The 16,005-nt window shown below is 36.0% G+C and overlaps 1 protein-coding gene across 1 annotated transcript in view; it reads left to right on the top strand.

Annotated features, from left to right (window-relative positions):
* Nucleotides 1–868: 868 nt before the first annotated feature.
* The window catches only part of Hr38 (Hormone receptor-like in 38), a 155,877-nt gene continuing 140,740 nt past the window's right edge, over nt 869–16,005 (top strand). Inside the window, exon 1 of the mRNA XM_074176633.1 lies at nt 869–1,431. Within this exon, the coding sequence (XP_074032734.1) occupies nt 1,299–1,431 (133 nt within the window). The 5' untranslated portion in view covers nt 869–1,298. The remainder of the gene's footprint in view (nt 1,432–16,005) is intronic.

The following is a 16,005-nucleotide window of genomic DNA, read 5'->3' as shown; positions in this document are numbered from 1 at the left end:
GTTGACAATAATGGTTTGATGTTGGAGTAAAACTCCAGTATGACCAAGTGATCTTCATCAAGAGGAGGAATAATCTTTCTCAAGAGGAAAATAAATATTCTTCTTGAAGAAGATCACTTGGTGATTGAAACACGTGTCGAGGTGTTATAAATAACGGTTTGGTTGCAGTAAAACTCCAGTATCACCAAGCGATCATCTTCAGGAGGAAGAATGATATCCCTGAAGAGGAAGATCAATCTTCTGCTTGAACATGATCACTTTGATTGATTGAACTTTGATTGATTGAAATGCATGTCGAGGTGTTGATAATAATGGTTTGATGTTGGAGTAAAACTCCAGTATGACCAAGTGATCTTCATCAAGAGGAGGAATAATCTTTCTCAAGAGGAAAATAAATCTTATTCTTGAAGAAGATCACTTGGTGATTGAAACACGTGTCGAGGTGTTAAACATACCGGTTTTCTGTTGGGATAAAACTCCAGTAATAATCACCAATAATCCAGATGAAGAAGGGGAAGAAGTTTCAAAATATTTCTCCTATTCATTGAAAACAGAATACATATATTTTTGTTGAAAGTTACTTCTTGAAATGAAATCAGTGTTAACGTACTGATGTATGTTTTCCGTCTGGAAATCGATACGGAAAAGCTTCCCAGCGGCCTATGTCACGGCCGTCGCAACGTCCGTGAAGCGTTCCGCCGGAAATGATATCATAGTTATGACGTCATGACTGTGATGTAATAATGTTATGCCGACGAGCGGGTATAGCGCAAAGGCAGTAACGGAACTGTTGTCGAGTGACGTCACTGCGGCTGTGACGTCAACAAAATCGCGAACAACGGTTTTATAATGGACCGATTGAGACTGAAAGGAATACAGTGTCGATGCTCGGCAAAGACGACAGAGTTGACCATGTGTTCGTCTCACTAGACCGTATGAACGCAATGTAACGGTAACCACAGCCTGAAGTGAGATCATTGTTATGATGTAGCACAATCGAAAGTGAAATGAAGTGAAATCTTGATCGGTCGAAGAGGTGATTCCGAATGAAAAATTTCCCGAGTTTTTCATGACATTTTCTGTGACGGACGTCGATCATAGTGAATGAGATCGCTTTCGATATTCGAAGTGGATTCTCTTAGTGGTCAAGAAGGCGGCGAGCGCTCTTCGGACTCTCCGGAGTTAGAGGACTCCGCAGGTGACTTTTTGTTCGATGTTTGCAGTAGTTTGTGATGTCCGATTTGTAAATTGCATGTGGACTATACATTAGTTTAGAAAAGTTGCGATGCCGTTGCGAGATGCGTCCCGGTCCACCAAAAATCAGGCTTCGTGCTTCAAAATACAAGTTCCAACAGCACTGTAATCTCTCAAGACAAATCACAGATATCAACAATAACTCTCCCGATTATCGCTTCAACTGTACAAATAACTGTATGTACCACTGTTTCAATTTTTTTTTAATTATTTGGGAATAATTTTATATTATCAACTGGAATATTTCGGGTGCCGTGTCACTTTTATTGTTACAAATGTGCGTTCCTCAATTTATTCACCTCACAATTTATTTGATGCATGTATCTGTTTGACACATTGAAAGGATTGTTCAGAGTGTGCCAAATTGGACACTTTTAAAGAAAAACTCCTGTTTTCAAACCAGATAGATCAAAACTGATGGCTGTGTTCGAATTTTATGACAAACTGAACGGTGAAAACCGTAGACATAGACATACTTATTTGACTACGTTCATGTAATTTATATTTGTAACAAGTCATATTACAAATCCAGGGTGTAACTAAATAAGTGTGAAACATTTAAGGAGGTGATTCCTCATCGTAAAAAGATAGGATATTTCATACAAAGAAATTTCATTGGAGCACCTCTTGTTAAGATACAGCCCCTTAAAGGGGGTACATAAAATTTGTATAACAATTTTTTTCACAAGCACTAAAAAATTACTATATTGAAATTAATCTGACGTTTTGTACTACCAAACAGACACTCAGCCAGTAATTTATTGGGTTTACCCCATACTTGTAAGGGGTGGAAACCGCAACCTCTAAAATGTATTTCCAGCGTAACTTTTTGTCTTATTATTTGTTTACCATTTAAAAATTTATTTCCGATAGCTTGTTTCGCTCTAAATAAAAAATGTCTCATGGGTTTTTTGCCCAAAATAAATCAGTTCGCAGCAAAAAAATATTTTAGGAACAACTACAGAGATACATCGTCATAAATGCGAAAATACGAAACTAATCTACCTAGTAGGTCGCTATTAGCGATAGTGACAATTAAATTGATATGACGCTGTCAGTTTGAAAATTTTCGAAATTGAATTAATACTAATTGTTTGTTGTTGTTGTGTTCTTAATTTGTTACTTTAATAATTCACTTGTTATTAAAATGGCATACACAAATGCAGGATTGTGGTCGCCATCGAGAAGTACGAACACCACAGCTTGAGGAAGCAGTACTTAATTTGATTGAAGAACAACCTACTACCAGTACTAGAAAGATTGCTTTCCAACTTAATGTAGATCATATGACGGTATTTCGAATTTTAAAGGAACAACTCTTATACCATTACCATCTGCAACGAGTACAAGCACTGTTACCGCGAGACTTTTTGAACCGTCTTGAATTTTGCAATTGGATGCTGGAAATGATTAGAAGAAATTGTGATGAAAACCCTCACGCTATTGTCGAAACTAACCATCAAGAACAGTTTTCTCTTAACATGTGTCTCGGAGTTATTGGGGATGATTTAATTGGGCCTCATTTTCTACCTCCTCGATTAAATGGTGAGGCATACGTTCAATTTTTGAAAGAAGTGCATTAAGTACTGCTGGAGGAAGTTCCATTGGGCGTCAGAAGGGATATGCTTTTTATGCATGATGGGGCTGCCGCCCATTTTGGTCAAGTAGCACGTCAGCATTTAACCGAAACATATGCAAATCAGTGGATAGGTCGAGGAGGACCACAGAACTGGCCCGCTCGATCCCCGGATCTCAATCCTCTCGATTTCTCTATTTGGGGCCATTTACAGCATTTGGTTTATCGTACTCTCGTTCGCGATGTAGAGGACTTAAGAAACCGCATCATCGATGCGTGCAGGGTAATCAGAGAGACTCCAGGAATACTTGAGCGAACACGTGGCTCAATGCGCCGACGTCTAGTTGCATGCGTAATGTCTGACGGTAGACATATTGAACACTTACTATGATTTCTACATGTTGTGTGTTTTGTTATTACTAAATTAGTTTTGTTTATTACCCTTTAATCGTTTAATGCAGGTACTAAGTACAAAACAACAATAAATCCAGTTCGCATTTATGACGATGTATCTCTGTAGCTGTTCGTAAAATAATTTTTTGCTGCGAACTGGTTTATTTTGGACAAAAAACCCACGACACATTTTTTGTTCACAATGAAACAGGCTATCGAAAATAAATTTTTAATTGGTAAACAAATGATAAGACAAAAAGTTACATTGGAAATACATTTTAGGGGTTGCGTTTTCCACCCCTTACAACCATGGGGTAAACCAAATAAATTACTGGCTAAGTGTCTTTTTGGTAGTACGAAACGTCAGGTCAATTTCAATATTGTAACTTTTTCAGTGCTTGTGCAAAAAATTGTTATACAAATTTTATGTACCCCTTTTTGGGGCTGTATCTTAACAAGGGATGCTCCAATGAAGTTTCTTTATATGAAAGATCCCATCTTTTTTTCGATGAGGAATCACCTCCTTAAATGTTTCACACTTATTCAGTTACACCCTTTATATTGAACCAATGTTATAGTCAAAGTTCTGGAAAACTTAAAAATAAAAAAGTCGTATCGTCTACTTGACGTCAAGTTAGTGAGACACCTTGTATTCGATATCAAGTATTTTTAAAAAAAAATGGGCAAACAAATATTTTTCTCAGCAACTAATTAGCGAATGAATATAATAAACCAATGGTCTAGTCAAAGTTCTGGAAAACTTTATAATAACAAAGTGGTATCGCTAACTTGATATCAAGTTAGCGAGACAACAGGTATTTTTTTTTAAAGGGGCGAAAAAATATTTTCTTTCACAACTAATTAGCAAATAAATAGCGGTAAATTGTGAAATCATTCGTTTTGCAAATTTCGAAAAGTTTCTCGTCAACTTGATATACATCAGAATTCCTACTGTTAAGTGTAGATTTTTCCTGGTCATCGCCAGACATTTCTTCGGCGCCAGCTTCTTAGGGTCGCCAAGGGTGATCCTGGCAAAACTGCATCCTTTTAATTCATCCCATATTTTTAGGGATTGAGCATGGGTGTGACGTTTGGCTAGTTCCACAATTGTCGAAGTCATTAGACCGTAGGTGCCACTGGGTCCTAAAATTCTTAGTCCAGCCACTTCCTTGGCTGAAGAGTCGGCAATGCGATTATCTTTTCTTCTGTCGTGTCGTTTAACTCACCTCAGGATAATGTTATTATCTACCGAGGCTTTGGCTAAATCTTGGTGGCACTCTAGTACTAGCCCTGAGGTAACAAGTTGTCTGTTCAAGGCTAATAGGGATTGTCTGCTTTCAGTGCAGATTGTTATTTTTCTGCCAGAAAATTATTTCCTGGTTATTTCTTTTGTGGCGATTGAGATACCAGCCAGTTCTGTTGAACCACGCTGGTATTTTTTCCCACTTAATCCTTAGGCTCACTGATCTGGAGTACACTCCACATCCTGATCCTTCTTTGGTTTTTGAGCCGTCTGTATACAGGGTGTTCCTTAAACACATGCTAATATTCAAGGAGGTGATTCTTAGACCCATTTTAAGGAAAAAACGTCCTATGGACGTATGTCCTAAACGCCTTAACTTTTGAGATACAGGGTGGCAAAGTTTTCAAAAATAATCAGTTTTTTAATAATAACTGAGATAATTTTGTAGACATCTCTGGCATATTTGGTACATATGTTCCATGCCTCAAGGCGCATTTTCGGATGTACAATTTTCTTAATTTTCTCTGCCAGTGGCGTACGTACGAGTTTTGAAATGTATATTTTTGGCGAAAAAAATACTACGCCACTGCTTTATCTTGAATTAAAAATTATTTTAAAAATCTCCATACATTTTTAAGCACATTTAATTTGCTGGGTTTTCTTTGTCCGACGCATGGTTATCGCTCAAAAAATTAAAAACGCTTTACTTAAGGATAAATTCCTTAAAAATCTGATACGGTATCGTGCATCGACTGAAAGCATACTAAGAGATCAGATTTGTTGCAAAATAATTGAGGATCTAAAAGGTATTTGTTTGTTGTCAGATGCACTGTTCTCAATTAAAATTCCGTCATAACGCAGCACCGCTTAATAATTTTTGAAAACATAAATTCAGTTATCCTGGAATAAATGACGTGTAGCAGAATTTATTTACTGCACCTCTTGGAAATATGGAGTTTGTCGATATGTGATTTCTTTTAAAGATTAAAAGCAGAAAAAACAGCGTACCCACCATAGCAATAAAAAACGAATTCTCTGTATGTATAAACGTCAGTAGTGTTATTGAAGTTATTTTGGTAGTCCGCTGTTTTTCTGAATATCAGTAAATATAGTAAATTATACGAATGCGGAAATGGCGCAAATGTATTACGTATATGGCCTTGCCGATGGTAATGCAACAGAAGCCAGGCGCATTTATCAGGAAAGATATCCTAATCGTGCCTTACCAGATAGCCGAACCTTTTCAAATATTCATCGTCGACTTGGGGAAACTGGTAGTTTCAAGAAAGGGACTCCGGAAGGTAGACCTCGTGTAGTGAGAACTCCTGAAATTGAGGAAGCGGTGCTGCAAGAAATTGAGGAACATCCTGAGACGAGTACGAGGAAGGTCGCTAGAACTCTGGATATTTGTCATCAAATTGTTTGGCGTATTTTGGTTGATTTTTTGTTATACCCATACCATATTTCAAGAGTGCAGGCATTACTCCCCAGAGATTTTCCACAGCGTGTGAACTTCAGTCAGTGGTATCTACAAAGTATTGCACTAAATCCGCAGTTTGAGACACACATTTTGTTCACATACGAAGCAAATATTTACACTTTCTCGAAGAAGACTTACCTGGGTTATTGGAAGATGTGCCACTTGCGTTGAGGAATCGAATATGGTACATGCACGATGCGATGGCGCCCCTGCTCAGTTCAGTGTAATTGTCCGAAACCATTTAAATACAGTTTATCATAATCGTTGGATAGGTCGCGGAGGACCTCAGCAATGGCCAGCAAGATCCCCCGATCTCAACAGCTTAGATTTTTTTTCATGGGGTCACCTTAATACTCATGTGTATAAAACTCCCGTTAATACTTCAGAAGATTTAAGAGAGGGAATAGTTGCCTCGTGTGAAACTATACGAAATACGCCGGGAATATTTGAACGGGTGCGTAATTCCATGCCTAGAAGGGCGGAAGCATGCATACTAAGTGCAGGTGGCCACTTCCAACAATTTTTATAATCAGTTTTGGTATTATTACTAATTAACAAATTGCTATTCGTTTAGACTTACTGTCACAAAATAAAATAAAACTCGTTTTTGTGAAAAATTTATTTTTGTGCAGATTATGTTTTCAAATATTATTAGGGAATTGGAAATGCGTTATGAAGCAATTTTCAGATTCTCATTCATTTCAGAATTGATCTAATTTCTTAATTTGCTTTCTGTCGATTTTTATTTTTTTGAGTGAAAATCATGCGTCGGACAAAGAAATACCAGGAGATCAAATTTTCTCAAAAATAAATGATGATTTTAAAAATGATTTCATTTTGGAAAGAAAGCATTGGCGTAGTACTTTTTCCCCAAATATATTCAATGTGAAACCCGTAGGGATGCCACTGTTTGAAAAAATACAAATTTGTGTACATCAGAAAATGCGCCTTGAGGCATGGAACATATGTACCAAATATGCCAAAGATATCTACAAAATTATCTCAGTTATTATTAAAAAACTGATTATTTTTGAAAACTTTGCCACCCTGTATCTCAAAAGTTAATGCGTTTAGGACATACGTCCATAGGAAGTTTTTTTTTAAATGGAGCTAAGAATCACCTCTTTAAATATTAGCATGTGTTTAAGGAACACCCAGTACATGCACATTGCATTTTTAGCATCTGACTCTGTGTTCTGTTTTATTTGTAATTTGTAGGGTTTATTAAACACAAACCTGAATTCAATTGCTGAGTTCAATCTATCTTTCAGGTCCTCGTCTTAGAATAACTTCCTCTGTATGATTCGAAGTGCTTCTTCGACAGAAACGTTGATGTGAAGGCTTTCCACGTCGAAACTGAATAATTGTTCTTGCTCCGTGACTTCGATTGCCTCTAGTAATTCGACAAAATGCCTTGAATTCTTCACAAAAGACGATATTTTCCTTGTAGTCGCTGTATAATTGAAGTTAAAAATCTGGACAAGTTTTGAGTAGCTGAATTTCTGGAACTAATGATCAGGTCTAAGCGGAACAGAGTAAAGACACGCCCGACGAAGCCAATGTATGACGAAACACATGTTGCGTTTTTGTGAAATTGTGAAACTCAAAATAAGGTATTTTTGAATATGTTAGAGATTTCAAATCATATTATATCATGTTAAACGATGGAAGTCCGAACTAGTAAAATTCAACATTGAATTGTTGGCTGCTAATTCAAGACTGTCAACTTGAATCATTTGGGATTGTAATGTCTCTATAGCTCGGTTTTCTGAATACATTGAACTCAAATTCATTATGGTTATTTGTAATGGTCAGGTCTGAAAAATTAATATGTTTCTCTATCTCTGTTTCAAGTAATATACATATTGGGATAATTTATAAATGTCATAAATTTTTTCAATTTCAATTTCAATTTTTTTTTCAATTTTATTTTCAATTCGATATAACAAGATACTACATAAACAAACATTATTATAACAGTTATCCTTTATTATCCCAAGGGTTCTCCTAAGCATTCGAGGCGCTTGTTTTGTGCATCCCCTTGGAATAATTTAGGATTTTCTTTAGGTAAATAAAATGAATGGTAATTATATTAAAAAAATACAGATATCAAAGAAAATATACATTCTATCTAGTTGAATTCTTGTAGGATATGATAAAATTCACTCAATGAATAATTCTTTTTCCTTTGGGATTATTTTTTTTTTAATTTTACTTTTTTTTTCTTCCTTGTTTCGCCTTCTCTAATTTATGATTCATGATCTGGTTAACTTTTTTTTTTCTCTAATCTTACATTTCACTCTTGCGGAGCGGTTGATGTGGCAAGGATCCATGTCTTTGTTCATATTCATGTGGTTCGTTCATATAAACTCAGATACATACACAAATTACACACGTACAGACATATAATATGTCAATCTTCATCCATATACACAACTGACTTTTAATCAACCATATACCGGGTGTCCCACATTTTATGTGACAGGCAATATCTGGTTTGTTGAAGGAGATACACAAAAATGTTTCATACAAAAGTTTTAGGAGTTCATGAGAGCTATATTTTGATATAATTTTTGAATATACAGGGTGTTTGGTGTAGGTGCTACAGACCAAAATTCTATTTTTTAAAATAGAACGCCCTGTATATCATTACATATTCAGATGCTACGTTAAATTTTGATATCATTTCATGTTTGGTTTTTGAAATTTGGTTATGGCGTTGTTGAGTTATTGCACTTTTCCTAAAATATAAAGTTTCAAAAAAACTTATTTACTCGTACACGAATCCAGTCTATATCTTTTATTAAATTGAACTAGACTACTACTGAATACAAACCATTATTCTCACCTCTACGATACGATATAGATATCAGTTGAATATAATATTGAAATTCTTGAGAATGTGACTAACTTGAGGGTGAATTGCTTTATATTGCACAATTGCGAACTTGTCAGTTCGATTCAGTGATTATTTGCAAAACAGTAACTGTGTTCTTTGTGCGAAAACTCCAGTATGCCTTTCGCGTTTAGTCCAAGTGATTGCATTGATATGTTATTAATTTTTGGGGAATGTCAGAAAAACTGCCGTCAAGCACAACGTCTATACCAAGAACGTTTTCCAGACAGACCCATTCCGTCACGAATGACTTTTTCGAGAGTTGTAGAAAAATTGCGAACTGGGTCATTTCCTTCTACTATAAAGCATCGTCATCATACGAGATCTGTTAGAACTGAAGATTTAGAGATCAATGTGTTGGCTTATATCATTATTCATCCACATGTTTCTATCCGTACTCTTGCAGAAGAAGTCGGTGTGAGTAAATCTAATGTACAGAGAATTCTGAAAGAAAATAAATACCACCCATTCAAAATTCAGTTGGTACAAGGTTTGAAACCCACGGACTTTGAACGACGACTTGAATTCATTGCTTGTATTCAGGTAATATTACATGAAAGTCCTAACATATTCAGTCAAATTTTGTGGAGCGATGAATCGCGATTCCACAATAATGGAGTTGTGAATCGACATAAGAGTCACTATTGGTATCAAGAAAATCCCCACTGGGTCCGCGAAAGTAATTTTCAAACTACTTGGGGTATTAATGTATGGTGTGGATTGTTCAATGGCCGCATCATAGGACCTTACTTTTTCAATGAAAATCTCAATGGATTGCGATATTTACATTTTCTAGAAAATGATTTGATCCAGTTGATGGAAGATATTCCCATAGCAGAACGACAAGGAATTTGGTGGCAACAAGATGGTGCTCCTCCTCACAATTCACAGGTTGTTACTGAATATCTGGATAGAACGTACCCAAATAGATGGATTGGTAATAAGGGTCCAATTCGGTGGCCGGCTCGTTCCCCAGATTTATCACCGCTTGATTTTTTCCTATGGGATTATTTAAAAGATATTGTTTTCACTACTTCCCCTTTGAATGTGGATGATCTGAAAATGAAAATTCGACTAGCGTGCAGTGATATTACGCCTGATATTATAAGAGCGACTTGTACGAGAGAAGTGATTCGACCTTTCGAAGCCTGTATAATATCTAATGGGCATCACTTTGAACAATTTTTATGACTTATTTCTAGGTACCTACCATTCTTATGAAATGATTTATCAAGTTATATTATTTACATTGTTATCAATTAAAAATTTGTTTTCGAATACACCTCTTTCCATTTCGCAATTGTTTCATATTCAAAATGATTCCTGACTGAATTCCACAACTCAAAATTGAAACCATTACTTCGAACACCCAAAATTTTGACTAATTTTCATGTGATCTGATGCCGAGAGAATAATTGTATGAGATATTTTTAAAAATAATAGTCGTTCTCAAGACTTTACATTTTAAGCAATAACTCAACAACGCCGTAACCGAATTTCAAAAACCAAACATGAAATGATATCAGAATTTAACGTAGCATCGGAATATGTAATGATATACAGGGCGTTCTATTTTAAAAAATTGAATTTTGGTCTGTAGCACCTACACCAAATACCCTGTATATTTAAAAATTATATCAAAATATAGCTCTCATGAACTCCTAAAACTTTTGTATGAAACATTTTTGTGTATCTCCTTCAACAAACCAGATATTGCCTGTCACATAAAATGTGGGACACCCGGTATATTTTTCATAGTAACTTCACTAGTGATAGATAGTTAAGGTTGATGAATTGTTTTATACCAGTTTTATATTTGTTAAATGAGAGGTTTTCTTTCAAACTGCGATCTAGTAAATTGTAAAATTTAGGAGCGAAATAGAAAATTGTTCGTTGTGTATGAGTTTTTTTTAACATGGGAATTACTACATTTGAATTTTCGATAGATCTAGTACTTTTTATATTTTCGCTATAGTAAAGATGTTTATTATTAAACATCCATACAGGCTGATTCACGGTGGATGGCACATTAGACGTTTCTGGTGAACCAGACAACGGATCACTTTGAAAATTTAATGGAGGGCATATTCGGACATTCTCTAGCCAACTAAAATATTTTCGACAATGCGGTGTTGCCGCTTCTATTAGAAAGCAGTAGCAACTTTGATTTTTCAAATGGAACACTCTGTATATAATATTATTTTTGGAATCTCCAACAATTGCCCGACAACTTATCTTGATATTTACCTATACCTATCTGTTACCGTTTTCGAAATAAAAATTAATTTCAATTTTTTTCTTCGAAAATCATGACTTCTAAAAATGCCGATATCTTTTAGTTAAGAAGTACTATGATATCGAAATTTGGTTTGGGGTTAGGTGATACTTGGACACTTCTCACACGTCAGCCTAATCTCCGTTACTGCAATACAGGGTGGTAAAAAAATACAGTTTTTTCGTTTGTTTGAAAAAGTTGCTGAAATTTGATTATTTTAAACGGAACACCCTGTATATTATTGAAAATTCGGAAAGCTGCTGAAATTTGCTTTCTTTCTATGTATATCATACCTATACCTAACTAGTCAAGTTTCGGACTTATGAACATTTATTTGTGAAAATGTCCCTTCAGAATGGTATTTCCATTCGGTATTTGGTAAGCAGGCCATGATTACTATTTGACAGTAGCGTTGTGACATTCTCCTAATAATATCGACATTTTCGTCACTTCAGAAGTTGCAAATACCTTCAAAACGATGGAACAAAACTATTCAAACGATGTTCTTATGAATTTGTTTATTATTTTTGGACAGTGTGACAAAATTATCAGCAGAACATGTAGAAAGTTCAATGAAATGTATCCGAATCTACCGCCAATGAACCTCAAGAAATTTATACGAATTCAGAACAATTTCAATGCATTTGGATCAACTTTAAAAGCACCAAGAAAACTTGCCTCGACCCGTAACTTTCGAAGACAACCAGATTAATGTCTTAGCATATTTTCACGCATTTCCCGAGTCATCGATAAGAAGTGCTGAAGAAGATTTGGGTATAAAATATTCATCGGTTCAAAGAATCTTGCGAAGACATAAAATGCATGATTATAAATTCACCAAAATTCAAGCAATGAAGCCTCAACCTCAACAGAGAGTAGAATTTCGTGAAATGTTGTTGACACGCATTCAAGAAGATCCACTTTTTTTAAATAAAATTATTTGGACTGATGAATCAAAATTTTCGAGAGAAGGGATTTTCAATAGAAAAAATCGTCATTATTGGTCCAGCGAAAATTCTCACGTCACAAAAGAAGCCGGATTTCAAGAAAAATTTAGTTTTAATGTCTTCTGCATGTTGATGGACAACAAATTGAGGTACGTGATATACGAGGAGTCATTAACATCCAGAAGCTACCTGAATATTTTGGAGAATACTGTAGACAGTTTCGTGGATAATCTGCCACTCGAAGATTATCGAAACTGTTGGTACCAACTAGACGGAGCTCCTGCACATTGCACAAGAGAAGTGAGCGCAGAACTGGATAGACTATTTGACGATCGGTGGATGAGGCGCTTGGGACCATGGAATTGGCCAGCGAGATCACCCGATCTTAATCCATTAGATTTTTATTTGTGGGGAATGTTTAAAGAAAAAGTTTGCAAAATACCCGTGCGTTCGGGAGATGAATTGTTAGAAAGGATTGCCCAAACATTTGAAGATTTGGATCCCAATGAAATCAGATCTGCCACCACGAAAGCAGTCAACACCCGCATTTTAAAGTGCTTGGAAGTGAACGGCCAGCGATTCGAACATATTTTGAAATATTCCACATGATTGTTTTACTTTTTTATAATTATTCATATCAATATTTCCAATTTCAAGTTTCTTGGTGCTTTTTTAAAGTTTATCCAAACATATTGAAATTGTTCTGAATTCGTATAAATTTCTCGAGGTTCATTGGCGGTAGATTCGGATACATTTCATTGAACTTTCTACATGTTCTGCTGATAATTTTGTCCCACTGTCCAAAAATAATAAACAAATTCATAAGAACTTCGTTTGAATAGTTTTGTTCCATCGTTTTGAAGGTATTTGCAACTTCCGAAGTAACGAAAATGTCGATATTATTAGGAGAATGTCACAACGCTACTGTCAAATAGTAATCATGGCCTGCTTACCAAATACCGAATGGAAATACTATTCTGAAGGGACATTTTCACAAATAAATGTTCATAAGTCCGAAACTTGACTAGTTAGGTATAGGTATGATATACATAGAAAGAAAGCAAATTTCAGCAGCTTCCCGAATTTTCAATAATATACAGGGTGTTTCGTTTAAAATAATCAAATTTCAGCAACTTTTTCAAGCAAACGAAAAAACTGTATTTTTTTACCACCCTGTATTGAAGTAACGGAGATTAGGCTGACGTGTGGGAAGTGTCCAAGTATCACCTAACTCCAAACCAAATTTCGATATCATAGTACTTCTTAACTAAAAGATATCGGCATTTTTAGAAGTCATGATTTTCGAAGAAAAAAATTGAAATTAATTTTTATTTCGAAAACGGTGACAGATAGGTATAGGGAAATATCAAGAAAAGTTGTCGGGCAATTGTTGGAGATTCCAAAAATAATATTATATACAGAGTGTTCCATTTGAAAAATCAAAGTTGCTACTGCTTTCTAATAGAAGCGGCAACACCGCATTGTCGAAAATATTTTAGTTGGCTAGAGAATGTCCGAATATGCCCTCCATCAAATTTTCAAAGTGATCCGTTGTCTGGTTCACCAGAAACGTCCAATGTGCCATCCACCGTGAATCAGCCTGTATAAATACATCTTATGTTGTATAACTTGGTTTCTTTATAGAGCTGTTCTGTTGAGTAGAGTTTTTTTTTCTAAGAATTATTTTGATTATGGTATTTTGCATGGCTTGGAGGCTGTACAGGTTGCAGTCAAATGTGCCACCCCACCCGGAGATACAATACCTAATAACCGATTCTGCTAAAGATCTATATACCGTCATTAAATTTTTAATGTTTAAGATTTCTCTCAAATTATACATTTTGTGAGTGAGCTGGTGGAGTCGCTTTGTAACATATATGGTATGTTCGTCCCACCTCATATGCTGATCCAGAACTACACCAAGATATTTTAATTTTGACTCTTTTTTTATCGAAGGACAATCACATTGCTTCTTTCGTGGAAATTCAGAGGTATGTATTTTTAGGGCAGTGTCCATTGGTTGATCGTTTTTGAGAAGCGTGAAACAAACGAATTGGGTTTTATTCAAATTCAAACTGAGGAGATTGTAGTTCAGCCATATCTGGGTATCCTTCAAACCATTTGCTACTGTTTGATATACTTGTTGCCATGTTTTGCCAGAAAAGATGATCGCCGTTCATACCTCTACCAGAAATTAATACCAATGTCGAAATCTACTATGGTTTAAATTCTCATTTCTCATGACGATCTTCCACAACGTAGTAACGGCTACATCCATCAATCTTATCATTCACGTTTACAAAATAACATTCTCATTCTGGTGCGTTTAAACGTGTTTACTATATATAGCCCTGGAGACGCATTTCTCTTCAAATACTTTCCTGATGTTCAGTTGACGTCACCCGCTTATACAACTGATTCTGTGTGACGTCACAGGGAAAGTATTGATTCGAAACGTCATCATTATTCCTGTCTCTCTCCTCGTTACCACATATTCACTTTCCTCTGTTATCTACTCAAATGCCCCCGAAGTCACCGGTTTCCGAATTATTTTCCGCGTGTCTATCGCCAATAAAAACATATTTCGACAATGTCATTTCCGAACAGTATTTTTACATTCTGACCCAGTATACAGGGTGTTCCGTAAACACATGCTAATATTTAAGGAGGTAATTCTTAGACCCATTTTGAGGAAAAAACGTCCTATGGACGTATGTCCTAAACGCCTTAACTTTTGAGATACAGGGTGGCAAAGTTTTCAAAAATAATCAGTTTTTTAATAATAACTGAGATAATTTTGTAGACATCTTTGGCATATTTGGTACATATGTTTTATGCCTCAAGGCGCATTTTCTGATGTACACAAATTTGTATTTTTTCAACCAGTGGCATCCCAACGGGTTTCGCATTGAATATTTTTTGGGAAAAAGTACTACGCCAATGCTTTCTTTTCAAAATAAAATCATTCTCAAAATCCTCATTTATTTTTGAGAAACTCCCAATCCTCTCAAAAATAAATATTCCAAGACATTTGTCTCTGTCATCAATGACGTCATGTACCCTGCACGGTTTTAGTGATGCCAGTGAACATGGTTACGCTGCTGTTATATATTGTAGATCTGTCGCTTTCGATTGTATTCGAGTACAGCTAATTTGTGCCAAATCGAAAGTTTCTCCTTTGAAAACTCTATCCATTCCGAAACTCGAGCTATGTGCCGCTACCCTTTTATCTGATCTTTTTTCCTTCGTCTTGCCTATTTTTGAAAGGCATTTTCACATTGAAAAAATTCTCGCTTGGTCTGATTCCTTAACAACCCTCTGTTGGATTCGCTCTTCCCCCCACAGGTGGAAAACTTTCGTGAGCAATCGAGTCAGTCGAATCCACGAGATATTACCTCCCGAGATATGGTATTATGTACCATCCGAGCAAAACCCTGCTGACTGTTCCTCTCGTGGACTGTTTCCAGCCCAGATTGTAGAGCATTCCCTATGGTGGGTGGGGCCTTCCTGGCTTCTCGAACATCCTTCATTGTGGCCTTCTTTGTCAATCCCCTCTGAATTAAAGGCTGACTGTCTCACAGAAGAAAGAAAGGTGGCTCTGTTCACCCAAAAGGACGATAATAACGACTTTTTCGACCCATTGTTGCAAAATTCTTCTTCCTTTCCTAAAATACGAAGAATTCTTGGCTATATTCATCGTTTCATTGAAAACTGCCGTGTCCCTCATTCCCAGCGGAATTTCTCGTACCTCACTTACATGGAGACTCACCAAGCATCATTGTCTCTGATTAAATATGTCCAGAGTCAAGTATTCCATTCAGAAATATCCTCACTTCTGAGTGGAAAATTATTACCGAAATCTTTTCGCAAATTAAATCCCTTTCTCGATATCAATGGGATTCTGAGAGTTGGCGGTAGGCTCACTCACTCACAACTTTCAT

The sequence above is a fragment of the Leptinotarsa decemlineata genome, unplaced genomic scaffold (genome assembly GCF_025532065.1).
Source record: "Leptinotarsa decemlineata unplaced genomic scaffold, Ldec_3_MD MMD2_tig00001973_RagTag_RagTag, whole genome shotgun sequence".
Taxonomy (NCBI): Eukaryota; Metazoa; Arthropoda; class Insecta; order Coleoptera; family Chrysomelidae; genus Leptinotarsa; species Leptinotarsa decemlineata.
The sequence above is the reverse complement of the archived record's forward strand: the minus strand, read 5'-3'. Positions and strand labels throughout refer to the sequence as shown.